The sequence below is a fragment of the Microtus ochrogaster genome, chromosome 8 (genome assembly GCF_000317375.1).
Source record: "Microtus ochrogaster isolate Prairie Vole_2 chromosome 8, MicOch1.0, whole genome shotgun sequence".
Classification (NCBI taxonomy): domain Eukaryota; kingdom Metazoa; phylum Chordata; class Mammalia; order Rodentia; family Cricetidae; genus Microtus; species Microtus ochrogaster.
Genome location: NC_022015.1, coordinates 34,990,725 through 35,005,390, shown reverse-complemented (window position 1 = coordinate 35,005,390; position 14,666 = coordinate 34,990,725). Strand labels below are relative to the sequence as shown.

Here is a 14,666-nt window from a genome sequence, read left to right as displayed (position 1 = left end):
ATGTGGGTGTGGACACACTTGTGCACTGATCCATATGTGACTGTGAACTCACGTGTGCACTGATCCATATGTAGCTGTGGACACACATGCACACTGATCCATATGTGGGTGTGGACACACATGCACACTCTCACTTGCCTAGCTGCACACTCATATTTCAGCCATGTGCACACTTGCCCCCCCCCCCGTACTCCTTTATTGTTCTGCCTTCTCTTAGTTTTAGACACTGACACACCCTAGATGTATCAGATACGGTGACGCACACCTGAAATCCTAACATTTGGGAGTCAGAGGCAGGAGGATTTAGAGCTCAGGGCCAGCATCCGTTATATTAAGACCCTCTCTTTAAAAAGGGAGAAAAAAGAAAGGAAGGAAAAAAGGGGAAAGAAGAAAGAAAATACCCACAGCATCAGCACAAATCCTACTAATGGCTCACCCAACAATCTCCTGGCTCATCTCCCCGCTTTCCTTTCCCATGTTTTATCTTTCATCCATGTCCTGCCCGTGTGTTCTTCCATCCTTTCTCCTCCCACTGTCACTCTGTCATGCCACGCAGGCCGTCTGCCTCTTCTACCCTCTGGTCACCCCACACCTACCGTGCACTTTCTTCCTCTTGTCTCTTCCTCACCCTCTTCTGTCCATGAACTTGCCCTGTCTCCCATGCTTATCCATTCTTTTAGCTCCTGTGTCTGTGTCAAGTGTGTGCATATTCATGTTCACATATGGGGTGTGTGCATGTTTGTATGTGTGCCAGTGCACACGTGTGTAAGCAAGCATGCATGTGGAGGTCAGAAGTCGGCCTCAAGTGTCATTCCTCAGGATCTTTTATTAAAAATGACTCACTTTTGTGTGTGCATGAATACACACTCGTGTGTGTTGTCTGGAGGTCAGAGGACAACCTGCAGGAGTTTACTCTCTCCTTCTGCTATGGGGATCCCAGGGATCAGACTCATATTGCTCAGCTTGATAGCAGTTATCTTGATCCATGGGCCATCTTCTCAGACCCCCACTTTGTCTTCTGGGACAAGGTCTCTCTCTGAGACTAGGGGTTCACCAGTTAAATGGATAGCCATAAAACTGCCTGTCTTTGCTTCCCCAGTGCTGAGTTATAGGCATGAGCTGCTATGTTTGAAGTTTGAAAAATGTATTTGTAGATGTATTGATTTTGTTTTATGTGCATGTATATTTTGCCTGGTGCCCAAGGAGGCCAGATGAGGCTGTCAGATGCTCTGGAACTAGAGTTACAGATGGTTGTGAACCACCCTTTAGGTGCTGGCAGCGGAGCCTGGGTCCTCTCTGTAAGAGCAACAAGCACTCTGAGTCATTTCTCCAGCCACCCTGGCTTTTTTTGTTTTTGTTTTTGTTTTTGTTTTTGTTTTTGTTTTTGTTTTTCAAGACAGGGTTTCTCTGTGGCTTTGGAGCCTGTCCTGGAACTAGCTCTTGTAGACCAGGCTGGTCTCGAACTCACAGAGAACTCACAGGGAGCCTCTGCCTCCCGAGTGCTGGGATTAAAGGCATCCGCCACCACCACCCGGCCCACCCTGGCTTTTTGCTTTTTGTTTTTGACGTTAAACACAGATTTCTTGGATCGAATGCAGGTCTTCTTGCTTGCTTGGCAAACAGTTTATAGGAATTGAGCCATTTCCCCAGCCCCCCATCTTTCTTCACCTTGAAGCTTATGTCTACCTTCCTCTTTCTCGTCTACTCTTTTGCCCTCTCCTATGATGTCACCATCATGGCCACTCATTAAACTATCTCGTCCACCATGTAGCCATGGGTTCATCGGAACGCATCCTCCCACTACCCTGCTCACTTCTCATGTAGTGAATAACTGCCCAGTGTATGAGGAGTGACCAACCACCCTGCCCCTGACCATAGAGACTTCCCTCTGGCAGGGAACTCAGACCATCATAAAATGTACTTATATAACATCTGTGAAGACTAAGGGGAGTGGCTGAGATTGGCATTTCATAAAGATAAAGGTGGACTCCAACAGAAGTCTGTGCTGGTGTATTGAGCCCAAGGTGGTCCAGAGGAAGTGTATCCCAGGATGGGGAGCAGGCCTTGCAGAAGGCCAGGGACAAAGTTCCATAGCCTGTATGGTTGAAACAGGAGAGGGACCAGACATGCCGAGTCACAGCCTTGTTTTCCATGGTGAGGGTTTTGTCATCTACTGTGAGTGGGTCCATGTGAGGAAGCTTCCATGTGGTGACAGACTAAGGATGCAGAGAGACAGGGCTGGGAGCCCAGACGGGAGGAGCTTCCTAGTGATACGGAGCTGCCCAGGGAGGTGGGTGTGGAAGGCTGTTGCCTGGCCATTCCTTTAGTATTTGGTGTTTATTTATTTAGTATTTAGTATTCACGCATGGGATTGGATCCACAGACACACAAGTTCGTGAATGCCCAAATCCTTATCTAAAACAGTCCAGCATTTGCTTGGATCTCACACACTCAGATGATCTCAACCCAGGGCTCTGTGCATGCCAAAGCTCTCCCCCAGCTGAGTCCTGTACTTCCTTCCCATCTCAACTGGTCCATTCTTCTAGTCAGGTGAGGCCTACTCCTTTCTGCCCCATCTATTCTAAATACTCACCCCCACTCTACCCAAATATTTCACTAACACTCTAAAATCCCTGTCCATGCGCCTCTAGCCTCTCTCCTTTCTCCTGTCACTCACCTATCTGCTGACTACCCACCATGCCACCTCCCTTGCTCATCCTTCCTGTCACACACCCCCAATCTAAGTCATCTGCTTCGGTCTGCATGTGTGAAGTGACTTTCCCATAGTTCTGCTGATCTTCCAGAACCTCACAAGGCCTCAGCATGGTCAGGCTCCAGTGAGGTCTGCACTCTTCTAGGTTGTAGGCTCTTCACATCTCTCACACATGGAAGGGTAAAGGTCATGTGGAGCCTTTGCTATGTAAGGGCTGCCCCACTCTCAAGGGCCCCACCCCCTGCCATCGCTGGGGGCCAGGACCCGCACTGTATACGCTGATGGAGTGCATAACCAGAGCTCAGCACTTCCTGACCATTTGGACCCCATCAGCCACCGTTTCCTTTCCATCCCTTCAGCTGGCACCCACTGGTCTGCCCACCCAGGGTCTTCCCTTTCTCCCTTCCCTTAATGGATTTATCTTTCAGACCATGAACGTTCATTAAAAGGCTGCCTGTTTATAGTCCCGCTCATCTGCCCTTCTCGTCTAACGCTCTTATCGTCTTTCCCTGCTTGCTCTGGTGGACTCACCCGCCAGTCTCTCCAGTATGCTCCATTCTCCTCTACCACAGCAGATTTCATCTGTCACCTCTCAGGTCCACGGAGCACTGCCTGTCTTTCCTGCTTGGGTTGCTTCTCCAATATTCCGCTCCTGCCCTACCCACATCCCCTGCTCGTCTTATGCTTCCTGTTGCTTCTCTGTCCAGTATCCCAAGTCTTACTGCTCCCATTTGGTTTCCTGGTCTTTGAATTTGGGTTCCTCATCTTTGTGGAGCCCGCTCCCCCAGGGCCCGATGTGGTGTCTTTCACGTGTTCATCTCTGCCCTCCACCTCCTCCTTGAACGCCGGACTCAGCAGCGCTGCTGTCCCCGCTGTCCAGCCATAAGCCTGGTGCCGGGACCTGCACTGCCGAGCTCCCTGGCTGCCCAGTTTTCCTTCTGCAGCTCGACTTTTGTTTATCCTTAGGCCACCTCATCTCAAGCCCCATCCATCTTCATCCACCATGCTGAACTCGGCATTGTCAGTGCCGCCCTCAACACAGGTCTGGAGCCCATCTGTCAGCCCACTCTCACGGCCACAGCTCTTGTCCGTGGTAAAGACCCATGTCCTCTAGGCCAGACTCTGCCTCCTCCCTGCCTGACCTGAATCCTCAGCCAAAGGCTCCGTTAGAGTCTGTCTGGCTTTCCCTTTCTTCAGGCTCTATATCGCTCTGAAAAGCCTTCACAGAGCCCGCCATCTTCTCGATGGCTTCCTTTGATCCCCCCAACTGTGCTCTGACCTCCATCAGCAGCTCCCGGCTGACCTCAGCCACCCCCTCCTGGGGCTCTGCTCCCCCCGACCTGGTGTGCTTCCCCCCATGTGACCAAACCCGTCACTGACTTGGTGACAAACATCCACTCAATGAAGTCTCTCTGGGCTATTTGCTGAGGCTGGATCTCCCAGGACACCTTTGACCCCTAGCATCGTCAGATCTCTCTCTAGCCCCCGTATCCCATGGATACCTGCCCTGCTTGCCCCGTGCCTTGTGACTTTTCACTGGTCTGTGAACCACGAGGACAGCGCGAAGTAAAGACTGACTGACTGGCTGTTTGGTTGATGAATTTGAGAGTCTGTACCTATCTTCCATTCACTAGTCAATGGTATATTCTTTTAACCTCCTCCCTCTTTCTCCTCACCCATTCCACATGTAATCCTAAATCTGTTTATCTACCCATCCCACATATCCAGCAGACATATCAGAAATTCATCCCAAAGATACAAAATGCACCACTATACCCCATCTGACACACCTTCAAAAACCTATCTGCCCACCTGCCCCACCCATCAGCACACTTCTATCTAGGCGTCCATCCTAACTACATAAATGTGTTACTATTTCCCATGTACCTGTTCGACCATCCAATGCACCCTATGCAAGCAACATACTTCCTGTCTCCTCACACCACCTGCTCTGCTCATCCGGGACACATGTATTCATACACTCGTCTGTCTACCCCCCCCCCAAACAAACATCCACTCATCTCCCTGTCCTGCTGTTTCCATCTGACCTAGGTCCCTCTGTGTACCTCCCTCCCTCACCCAGCATATGGCCAAATTCACCTACTGTCTCTCCTGTCCATTGAACGCACATCAAAACACCAGTGGCCCCACTTGCCTAAGCTACTTGGAGTGTGTGTGTGTGTGTGTGTGTGTGTGTGTGTGTGTGTGCGTGCGTGTATGTGTGTGTGTGTGTGTGTGAGAGAGTTTATTTACCTGTCCCCCCACACTGTTCACTTGATATTCACTTCTGTATTTATAGCTACCTTCTAGCCTCCAGAACTGTCAAAGAATAAATATCTATTTTCTTAGAAAAATAAGATGCAAAAGAACAAGGGTGAGCCGAGGCTGTCCTGCACACTCTCTGCTACTCAGCATTGTTCTAGACTCCTCTTTGTCTTCCTCATAGGAGCCTATGGGCAAGATGCTGAGCCAGGAGCATGAGACTAATCACGGCCTTTCCCAACAGTGTACGGTGGACACTGCACAGTCTTCGCCCCACAGGCAAGCATTAGGAGAAGCCACAGGGCCCATTAACTCTGTGCGGTGACCCGTGGATACCTGCAGAGTTTCTCTACCACAGCTGCAGCCGGGAGGAGGGTCTGACAAGAGGAAGTAGAACAGCTGGTTTGTTAAAGAGAACACCTGGCTAATGATTGCAGCGGGGTAGTTGAACTAGATATGGAATATACTTGCTAGAGATTCAGTGTCTACAGCAAACATCCATGAGGGAATGGGTTTGACATTACAGCTGCAAACCAAGTAGGCTAATACTAAATCCAAGGGAAGATAGAATTTAATTTTCTAGAGAAAATGATAAAACGTTATCAAAAACTTCACTCAAATTGCGCAAGCTAAGTAAATGGGGTCACACCTCATTCTCGGTGACAGAGATACTGGTTCCCCTCAAATCACCAGAGGGCAGGATCTTACTCCCACCCTTGCTGTCCTGACTCCTCTTCCCACAGCCTCTCCATCCAGTTCACATAGAGCACAACCCACCCTCTAAGTCACCCCTGCCCTTTGCTGGATCCTTTCCCCTCCTTTCTCTACCCCAGCCCAGGCCTTCCTCCTCTCTGCTCCCTCTGCCCGCTGTTGGGTACCCATCGCACATCTCCTCCTCTCCCTTGCTCCACCTTACCACTCCTTCCTCCCCAGGACAGTCCCTCCTCCTAGCAGGCCTCAGTTGTCCTCTGCCTGTCCATATCCAACCCCGTTCCCACCCACTCACCCTCCCTCCCGCCACGCTTCCTGACTCTGGCATCAGCCAGTCCAACTGTCTTTCTGTCCGGCTTCCTTCCTTCAATCAAACCCAGTCCTCATCTCCTGCCGCCATCTCCACCTCCATCTTCTCCTAGGCTCTGCTCTCAGCTTGCATCATGTTCAGCTGGCGCTCACTGGATTATGTCGTACACAGGGACTGTCCTAAGACGTGTCTGCCCTGACCAAGTAGCCTCTTAGGAATGGCCAGCTCTGTTCTCATTTCCCTAGGATGTCTCATCTACTCAGCGTCCTAGCTAGTGTTCAACTAGGCAGAACTGATCACGACACCCTGGACACACACGTCACCACATCTCATGCCTACTGTTGCTGGCATCGCAGCCCTATTCACCGTGCGCCCGCTATCTCCAGGGTCACCTTCCTCTTTCGTGTTAGATCACTTCAGATTCATTGAGCATTCGCACAAACTAAAACAGAAATTCCTGGGCATCCTCACAGGATACCTGTGTTCTTTGTTCCCCGTTTCCTTCTCTAACTAGACACTATTTACTTTACAAACCGTGAAATCGCACAAACTAAAACAGAAATTCCTGGGCATCCTCACAGGATACCTGTGTTCTTTGTTCCCCGTTTCCTTCTCTAACTAGACACTATTTACAAACCGTGAAAGATGAGTTTCTCGTTGACTATGCTCCCCAAACCGAGGTGGGGGTGCTTGTAGGATGGAGGTCCCGAGACTACTCGACGCTCACACCCCTGCTCCCCACCACTCCAACCTCCCTCCTCTACTGTCAACCTCCCCCGATGACCTCTGTATCCTTCTGCTGCTAGTCTCCATACCTCTCCTCCCATCTCCATTCCCGTTTCTTATTGGCTCCAGTTCCCCCTCCTCTGTTGTCCTCTCTCACCATCCCTCTGCTGGCCTCTGTCCTACCTCCTCTTCCGACTTCTGCCCATCTTCTTCTCCTCTGATGGCCACTGTCCTCTCTCCTCTCCTGACCTCATCCTTTTTCCTCTTCTGGCCTCTGTCCTGTCTCCTCTCCTGACTTCTGCATCTCTTCCTCCCCCTCTGATGACCATGGTCCCCTGTCCTCTATGGGTTTCCTCTTCCTGCTTTCTCTGACAGCTCCCTCTTTCCTTCCTCCTCCTGCACTGACCCCTGTCTTTCTTTCTCTCTTGACCTCCACCCACTGCTTCCTCTGACCTCTGCCTGTCTTCCTCCTCCTTCTGCCTCCAGGTTCGGGACAAGAAGCTCCTGAATGACCTGAATGGAGCCGTGGAAGATGCTAAGACAGCGCGGCTGTTTAACATCACCAGCTCTGCGCTGGCGGCCTCCTGCATCATCCTCATCTTCATTTTCCTGCGGTACCCCCTCACAGACTACTGAGCCCAGCAGCCAGTGGCGTTGGAGACACAGCACTGAGACTGATGGTCACTGAGATTCAGGATGCCGAGAGTGTGGGGCAGAATGGGCTTCTACCAAGGCCCAGAGCCATGCATGGCAGCAAGGCCACCAGAAATTGAGTGCCCAATGGAGCGGCACACTCCTCCCAGCCACCCTATCTGCCTCCTGCCCTGCCCTGTTGTCACTGGATCTCTGGGCTCCCTCTGTTGCTGCCTGGTTGCCAGTGACTTCCCTCCCTGACCCATGTACCCTACCCAAGCTCTTGCATCCCTCAGACCTGACACCCAGCAAGAAGGGCTTATGTGGGAGCTCCCAGAAGGGGAGCTGCCAGCACCTGGGACTCCCTCACTCCTGACCCCAACTTCCTCTAAGCTGTGATCCCTGCTCCAAGCTCTTGTATCTGTGAACTTTCATTAAAACGTGTGCCCAGCTCAGTTTCGTCTTCTGTCCGTGTTCCAAGCAGGGTCTAGGTGTCACCTGGATGTTTGGGGACCTTTATCAGGTGCTTCTTGCATTCCATGACCCCAGGGCCTGCACATGGTTAATTCTGCACAAGGCTTGCTCAGAAACGAAGTGGCCTTGGAGTGGCCAGGTGTGTAGGTTGGTTAAATGAGGGGTGTTAGGTGGAGGGATTCCACACAGGATGCACAGAGTTGGGAAGCCTGTAGGAGTGGGAGAGATGATGTGGAGTATCCAGGAAAACATCCCACAGTGACGGTGAAACCCTGCCAGTCTCAGGGTACCCCACAGGGTGTTGCTCAGGTTCTCACCTACTTAGCCCCTGAAATGGGGAGACTCCCTGTCAACTGAAGGTCACTGTTCAAAGGTCAAGACCAGCAGCAGCATGTGCTGATCCTGGAAGTGGTGCTGCCCCAAAAGGGTGCTGCCCTGTGAGCTGGGGTGGGGGGTAAGCTGAAAAATGGATGATGGACAGAGTGGTCATAGCTCTTACCCTATGAGGGCCTGGTTGGTCTGAAAAAAATAGTAGATACCGTGGGGCTCAGATAGGGGCCAGTGACATGCTTAGTGGTGGGGAGGCTCGGCTCCCTTATCTGATCAAACCCTCAGCAGTGTCAGAAGTGTTGGGACAAGACAGGCACAAACAGAGGTCGTCACCAGCAGTGGGCACAGAGTATAGATGGGGGTGAGTGGGGGGCTGTGCACATGCAGAAGCTTGAACTTGTCCTAACCAGATAGCTGGAAGGTTAGACAAGACTGGACGAGAATGAGAGATGAAGAAGCCTGGGGTTACTGGAGTTCAATACATCCTGAGTGACATGGCAAGAAAAATAAATAAATAAAATTTAAAAACCCAGGCCAACCCCAAATCAAAACGAGTCTGGGGACATGGGTGGAATAAGAGGGAAAGGAGAACAGGAGCTGAGAACCCCCGGTCAGTGTTCTCTGCTCTCAGGTACACTGATAGCTGAGAACCCCTGGTCAGTGTTCTCTGCTCTCAGGTACACTGATAGCTGAGAACCCCTGGTCAGTGTTCTCTGCTCTCAGGTACACTGAGATGTGAATTAGCAGCCCACACTCCTCTGCCATAACCATCCCCTCCCATCCTTCAATCCCGAGCCAAGAGATACTCTGTGCTACATTGTTTCTCATCAGGCGTTTGAGCAGAGACAAGAAAATCATTGCACTTTTGCAGAAGGACAAAGATAAGAAAAGTGTATTTAAAGTGTGTGTGTGTCCAGGTCTTATTTTCAAAGCTGCAGGGGAGAGGTGACTGTTCATGAAAAATGATGGGCTATTTAGCACCTGCAGAAAATAGTGCATTTCTTGGGGCTCATCCTTAGGTAAGTTACTGGGCCATGGGGTTCCAAGAACACATTCTTTGGTAGGAGATGCCAGTTTTAAAGAGCTCATACCTCTGTTTTTATCAGAGGCTATGCCCCTGTGGCTCCATGCCCTCCCTGCTGCCGGGTATCTGCGTCTGCCAAGCTCATGGTGGTAAAATGGTAGCTTCAGCTTGTACCTCTGTGGATATTTGGCCCCTTTAGTAGAACATGGTAGAGTCCTGACCACTCCCTATGGGGCTGTCATTTTTTAGCCACTTCCTTGTCAGCCAGTGCTTGGAGGGTGTGGCAGGCAGCTCCCCACATCTTCTTGACACCATTCACATGGCTACTGCTTCTCAGTAACATATCAACAGAAGGCATTTGGGGGCTGAAGAGATGGTTCAACAGTTAGGAGTGCATACTGCTCTTCCAGAGGACCCAGGTTCGGTTCTCACAAACACACGGCACCTCAGGAACATCTGAAGCTCCAGCTCCAGGGGATCCGATGCTCCTGCATGTGCATGATACACATATATTCACACAGCAAAGGCATGGGCCATAAATAAAACAAGAAATATATAGTTCTTAAAAACATATTTTTAAAATTGAAGACACTGGGATGAAAAGACAGCTTTGTGACCATCAGAGTAGCCATAGTGACTTGTGGGATGCTGGTGGGGATCACATGAGCATGTATTTCCCAATTTTGTTTTGTTTTGTTTTGAAACAAGATTTCCTATGTAGATTTGGAAGTCTTGGAGCTAGCTTTGTAGACTAGGCTGGGTTTGAACTCACAGAGATCTTCCTGCCTCTGCCTCCTGAGTGCTGGGATTAAAGGCATGAGTCACCACTGCCTGGCTATTTTCCAAAGTATGAAGTCACAGGTTTTACTCTATGTAGCTTCTGTTCAACGTGCATCTGTTTATACGTACACATTTATAGTATGTTGTTCATAAATGCCATAGTAGGAGACAACCGAATCACCCTTTAATATATTTTCGCATGCATAAGAATATAAAATATACACATGAGCACATCTTGGTTTGAGTTTCCAGTAACTTCCCTGAGGGTAGTCATCCTGAAGTCATTCATAAATGATTCCAGCATAAAACAGGTGTTGTCTTTGATTTTTAAAGAAAAACTAGTTTAAAGAAATATTTGCTCATTATTATGTCTCTGTGGGGAAAAAAAAGCAGATTGAGAGAGGTTTAATGGTTATTATTAGGAACCAAAACACCTACAAAGAGAATGGGGAAAATCCATGGGGCAGGACACATAAAAGGAAGGGCAGGAGGAGAGGTTGCCAGGGGCCCAGGTGTGAGGGCTGGTGATGGAGGCTGGCCACGAAGAGATAGGCCATATTAGGAAATGTGTCAGGGTCGTCACTATCAGTGAGGATGGACACAGAAAGTCTGACAGGCTGGGAATCTATGGAGACATTGTTCACTGTTTCCCGGGCTGATGTCTTCTCCGGCTGCTCTCGTGGTGGACACTGAACCAGGCCCAGGACTGTTACCTGGCCCCAGAAAGACCAGAAAGGAATAAGTTTTCAACGTCTTAGGTGCCATCAGTCTTTTCTGGTGGCTGTAGTGTATGTCACCTACTGGGACATCCTTTTCTGTGAGGCAGTCCCTTTCCATGGTGACTTTTTCCCCTTTAAATCACAGACAGTCTTAACTTGTCTGCACTTGCCTTTTAGGATTCTTTTCACATGTAGGTAAACAATCGAGCAGAGTTGATGCAAACCCCGCCTGCTTTTCTGGACAGCCACTCTTTCTTTCTTTGTCCCTTCCAACCTGAGTTTTCTAAGGTTCTTCCCGGGGTGCGCTCCAGACCTGCAACCCCTGCGGAGCTACCTCGTGCTGTCCTTCTTCAGAAACCTCCTGACTATTCCACTCTGCTTTTCACTCGGTTTTCAGAATCCGTCTGTCAAGTGCAGAACAAAAACAAAAGCAAAAGCCTCATGGGAATTTGGTTAAATCCGTAGATACACGGGGGGGGGGGGCTTACATTTGTCCAACAACGCTGAATTCCCCAAATCCCCGAGTGTGCAGTAGGCTGCCTTTTCTTAGACCTCTCTTGCTTTCTGCCCAGAATGTTTTCTGGTTTTCTGTACCATCTCAAAGAGTTTGTCAGGTTGATTTTAGACAAAGAATTTTTATGTGGTTGTTAAAGCCACAGCCTGAGATATTTTCTTTTCTGGGTATACATTACAGTTGTCACAAAACGTAACTGATATTCAAATCACAGGTGCACGGCCAGCATCTCTCTCAGTGGGTCTTTTGATCTGATTTTTTTTTCTGTAGCTGTGGGGCTCTATCTGTGTATGCTCCTGGGATATCTAAGCTCATCAGTATGCACTGGGTTTCTTCACTGTCTGCCTTTCCTAAGGCCTCATTTACAGTGTGGCAGAGCAGTTGGGAAAGCAGGCTTTCTCTGTGTAACCCTCACGGGAAAGATAAGTCCTTCAAGGTCACGTGACTTCCTAAGATATTTATTCTGATTATTTGCAGTTCTCTAGAATTTGCATAAGGAAGCTCACGACTATTCATAATATGCCCATGAGGGCTTCCTTGCTAGACTGCAAAGATGATAGGACAAATTTTAGCATTCCATAAAAACGTACATTAAAAAGTAATAAGCTTGGGGCTGCGGAGGCACTCAGTGGGTAAGGCGCCTGTCCTGTAATCATGAGAAGCCCCAGGACTCACATGAAAGCCAGCCACTGGCACTGGGGAAGGAAACAAAGGCAGATCCCAGGGGCTCACTGGCCAGCCAGACAAGTAGAATTGGTGAGCTCCAGCTTCATGGGAAACCTGTCTCTAAAGATAAAATGGAGAGTAACTGAGGGAGACATCCAATGTCAACCTCCGGCCTCTGCATGCCCTGTCACACCCCCATTCAAATAAGATTAAACAGTAAAACTCATACTTGTGCTGGGCACATATCACAGAGACTTCGGCACATCAGCGTTCACTGCAATACTGTTCACGATAGGGAAGTTCCAGAACCGGTCTGGGTGTCCGTCAGCAGGAGGACGGATAAAGAAAATGTAGTGCACATTGACAATGGTTTTCAGTCAGGGTGCAAGGCTGAAGAAGCTGGAATCTGACGTCAGCAGAGGACCAGCAACGGCAATGATATGTCATGGCCAGTCTTGGCTGTCAACTTGACTGCATCTGGGATCCACTAAAACCCAAGCTGCTGGGCACTCCTGTGATGGATTTTCTCAATCAGATTACCTGAAGCCAGAAGTCCCACCCTTCATCTGGGACACCCTCTGACAGCAGCCTATGTAAAAGGACGTGGAAGAGGAAGCGCTGTGTTTGCCTGCTCGCCCTCACTCTCACTGAATATTGTTGGCATGTATGTCTGCACTGTGTGCATGTGGTTCCCACGGAGGGCATCAGCTCTCTTAGAACTGGAGGGGTATAGATGGCTGTGAGCCATCATGTGGGTGCTGGCAAGCAAACCTGGGTCCTTAGCAAGAGTAACAAGTGCTCTTAACCATGAGCCAGCTTTCCAGCAATTTTTTAAAAATTAAATTTTTTATTATTCTGTGTATGATGTGAGCATGGCCACACATGTGTCATAAAACACGTGAAGGTCAGAGTTTAGAGTCCGTTTTCTCTTTTTACTCAAGGTCATCTGGCTTGTGTAGGAAGTGCCTTTGCCCGCCTTGCCAGCACAATGATGTTTACTTTCTACGGAGTGCCCTGGAACAGTGTTCCTGAAGTTTTGATCTAATTGCATGAGTTTTTTCTCCCTTATTAAATTAAAGTAGAGGTTGAAGAGATAGATCAGTGGTTAGGAGTACTGGCTGTGCTTGCAAAAGACGCAGGTTTAGTTCCCAGGAGCCACATTAGATAGCTCACAACACCTTAACTCCAGCTCCTGGGGATCTGACGTCCTCTTCTGCCCTCCTTAGATAACCACATGCACACGCATGCGCCACACCACACTATACATAATTTAAAATAAAAAAAATAAACCTGGAATTGTTGAGAAGGTTCAGTGGTTAAGAGCACTGGCTGCCTTTGCAGAGGACCTAGGTTTGGGTCACAGCACCCACACTGGGCAGTTCACAACCCCCTGTAACTCCATTTCCAGGGGATCTGACGCACTCTTCTTGCCTCTACAAGAACTATAAGCACTCAACCCCCACCCCCACAGACACATACACAATAAAAATAAATCTTAAAAAATGATTGTAAATTATTCTATTTGTTGTTTTTTAACATTGAAATAACCTTGTGTGTCTGAACCAAATTTAAATATTCTCTTTGTATTAGTATTTTTAAAACACTGCTGTATTTGCTGTTCTTCAGACGCAGAGGCATGTGATAGACTTGGTGTTCTTCCCGCTCCCTTGGGGACATATCACTGGGAGTGGGGTGTCTTTGTGCTGTGTTTGGAGCAGCAGATGATGGGGCCACGTGCCCTGGAGTCTCTAAGTGGAAGGAGTCATGCTTTGAATTTGAAACACATTCCAGAGGCTTAAATGTATAAACACTGGGTCCCAGAAGCTGCTGCTGTCCTGGGAGTTCCCAGAGCCTTTAGGCCATGGGGTGAGTCTAGATGGAGACATAGGAGGTCCACAGAGGCAAGATGTGAGGGCCCACAGCTTGATTCTCCTTCCAGAACGACCTCTCTGCTTCCTGATCCACTGAGATGTGACAAGCCACATTGTAAGCCCCGGCTACCTGGCCTTCCCCACAATGCACTGTGAGGCAAAGTAAATCCTTTCTCCTCTTAAGGTTCTTCTTCTGGGGCATTTGGTCAGAGTACTGAGAAAGGTAATGGATACAGACGGTTTTAATTTCTTGAAGAGTTACTGTTCTTTTTGCTGTCCTGTTTGCTGTTCTTGATTCCAGTATCTCACACTAAATGGTTAGCTCATTAATCCCCCTCCTCCCTCATTCCCTCCCGTGTAGCACAGGCTGGCCTTGAACTCCCTATGTACCTGATTTATCTTTGACGTTCTTCTGTTGTCTTTTTTTTTTTTGAGCCTTGTAGCTCAGGCTGGCCTAGAACTTACAATCCTCCTGCCTCAGCTTCCCGAGTACTGGGATTACAGGTGTGGGGTGCCATGCCAGTCAGCTTTTATTATTTCAGACTCAGGAAGTGTGCTGCCCTCTGAGATTCCTCGTTGTAAAAGTGGTTGGAAATTTGGACTGCCTCCGGTGGGATTTCTTTTTACTCAGTATGTGTATCTACATATGTAAACGTGTTTATGTGTCCTAAGGAGGGATTTAGTAGGCTGGCTTACATCAGAGGCAGTTGCAGCTCCAGCCGGAGGCTGATTTCTCGAGGGTCACTCCTGTGAGCTCATGCAGCGAGCTGGAAGAATCGGGATTCTGACATTCACGACAGTGGTAGCAGCAGCGAGGTGAGCAGCACTGTGTGCGCTGCCTGCTTTCCTCTCCTCCCACTTTGAGGATGGGTCTTTTCCCTTCATGATCTTCCCTCTGCCTCTTGGGCCAATGTCTGTGGAAACATCCTCACA

General features: G+C 49.1%; 1 protein-coding gene across 1 annotated transcript in view; it reads left to right on the top strand.

Moving 5' to 3' along the window:
- Positions 1-7,803, top strand: part of Ifitm10 (interferon induced transmembrane protein 10) — a 14,896-nt gene extending 7,093 nt beyond the window's left edge. Inside the window, exon 4 of the mRNA XM_026781319.1 lies at positions 7,209-7,803. Within this exon, the coding sequence (XP_026637120.1) occupies positions 7,209-7,358 (150 nt within the window). The 3' untranslated portion in view covers positions 7,359-7,803. The remainder of the gene's footprint in view (positions 1-7,208) is intronic.
- The last annotated feature ends 6,863 nt before the right edge of the window (positions 7,804-14,666 follow it).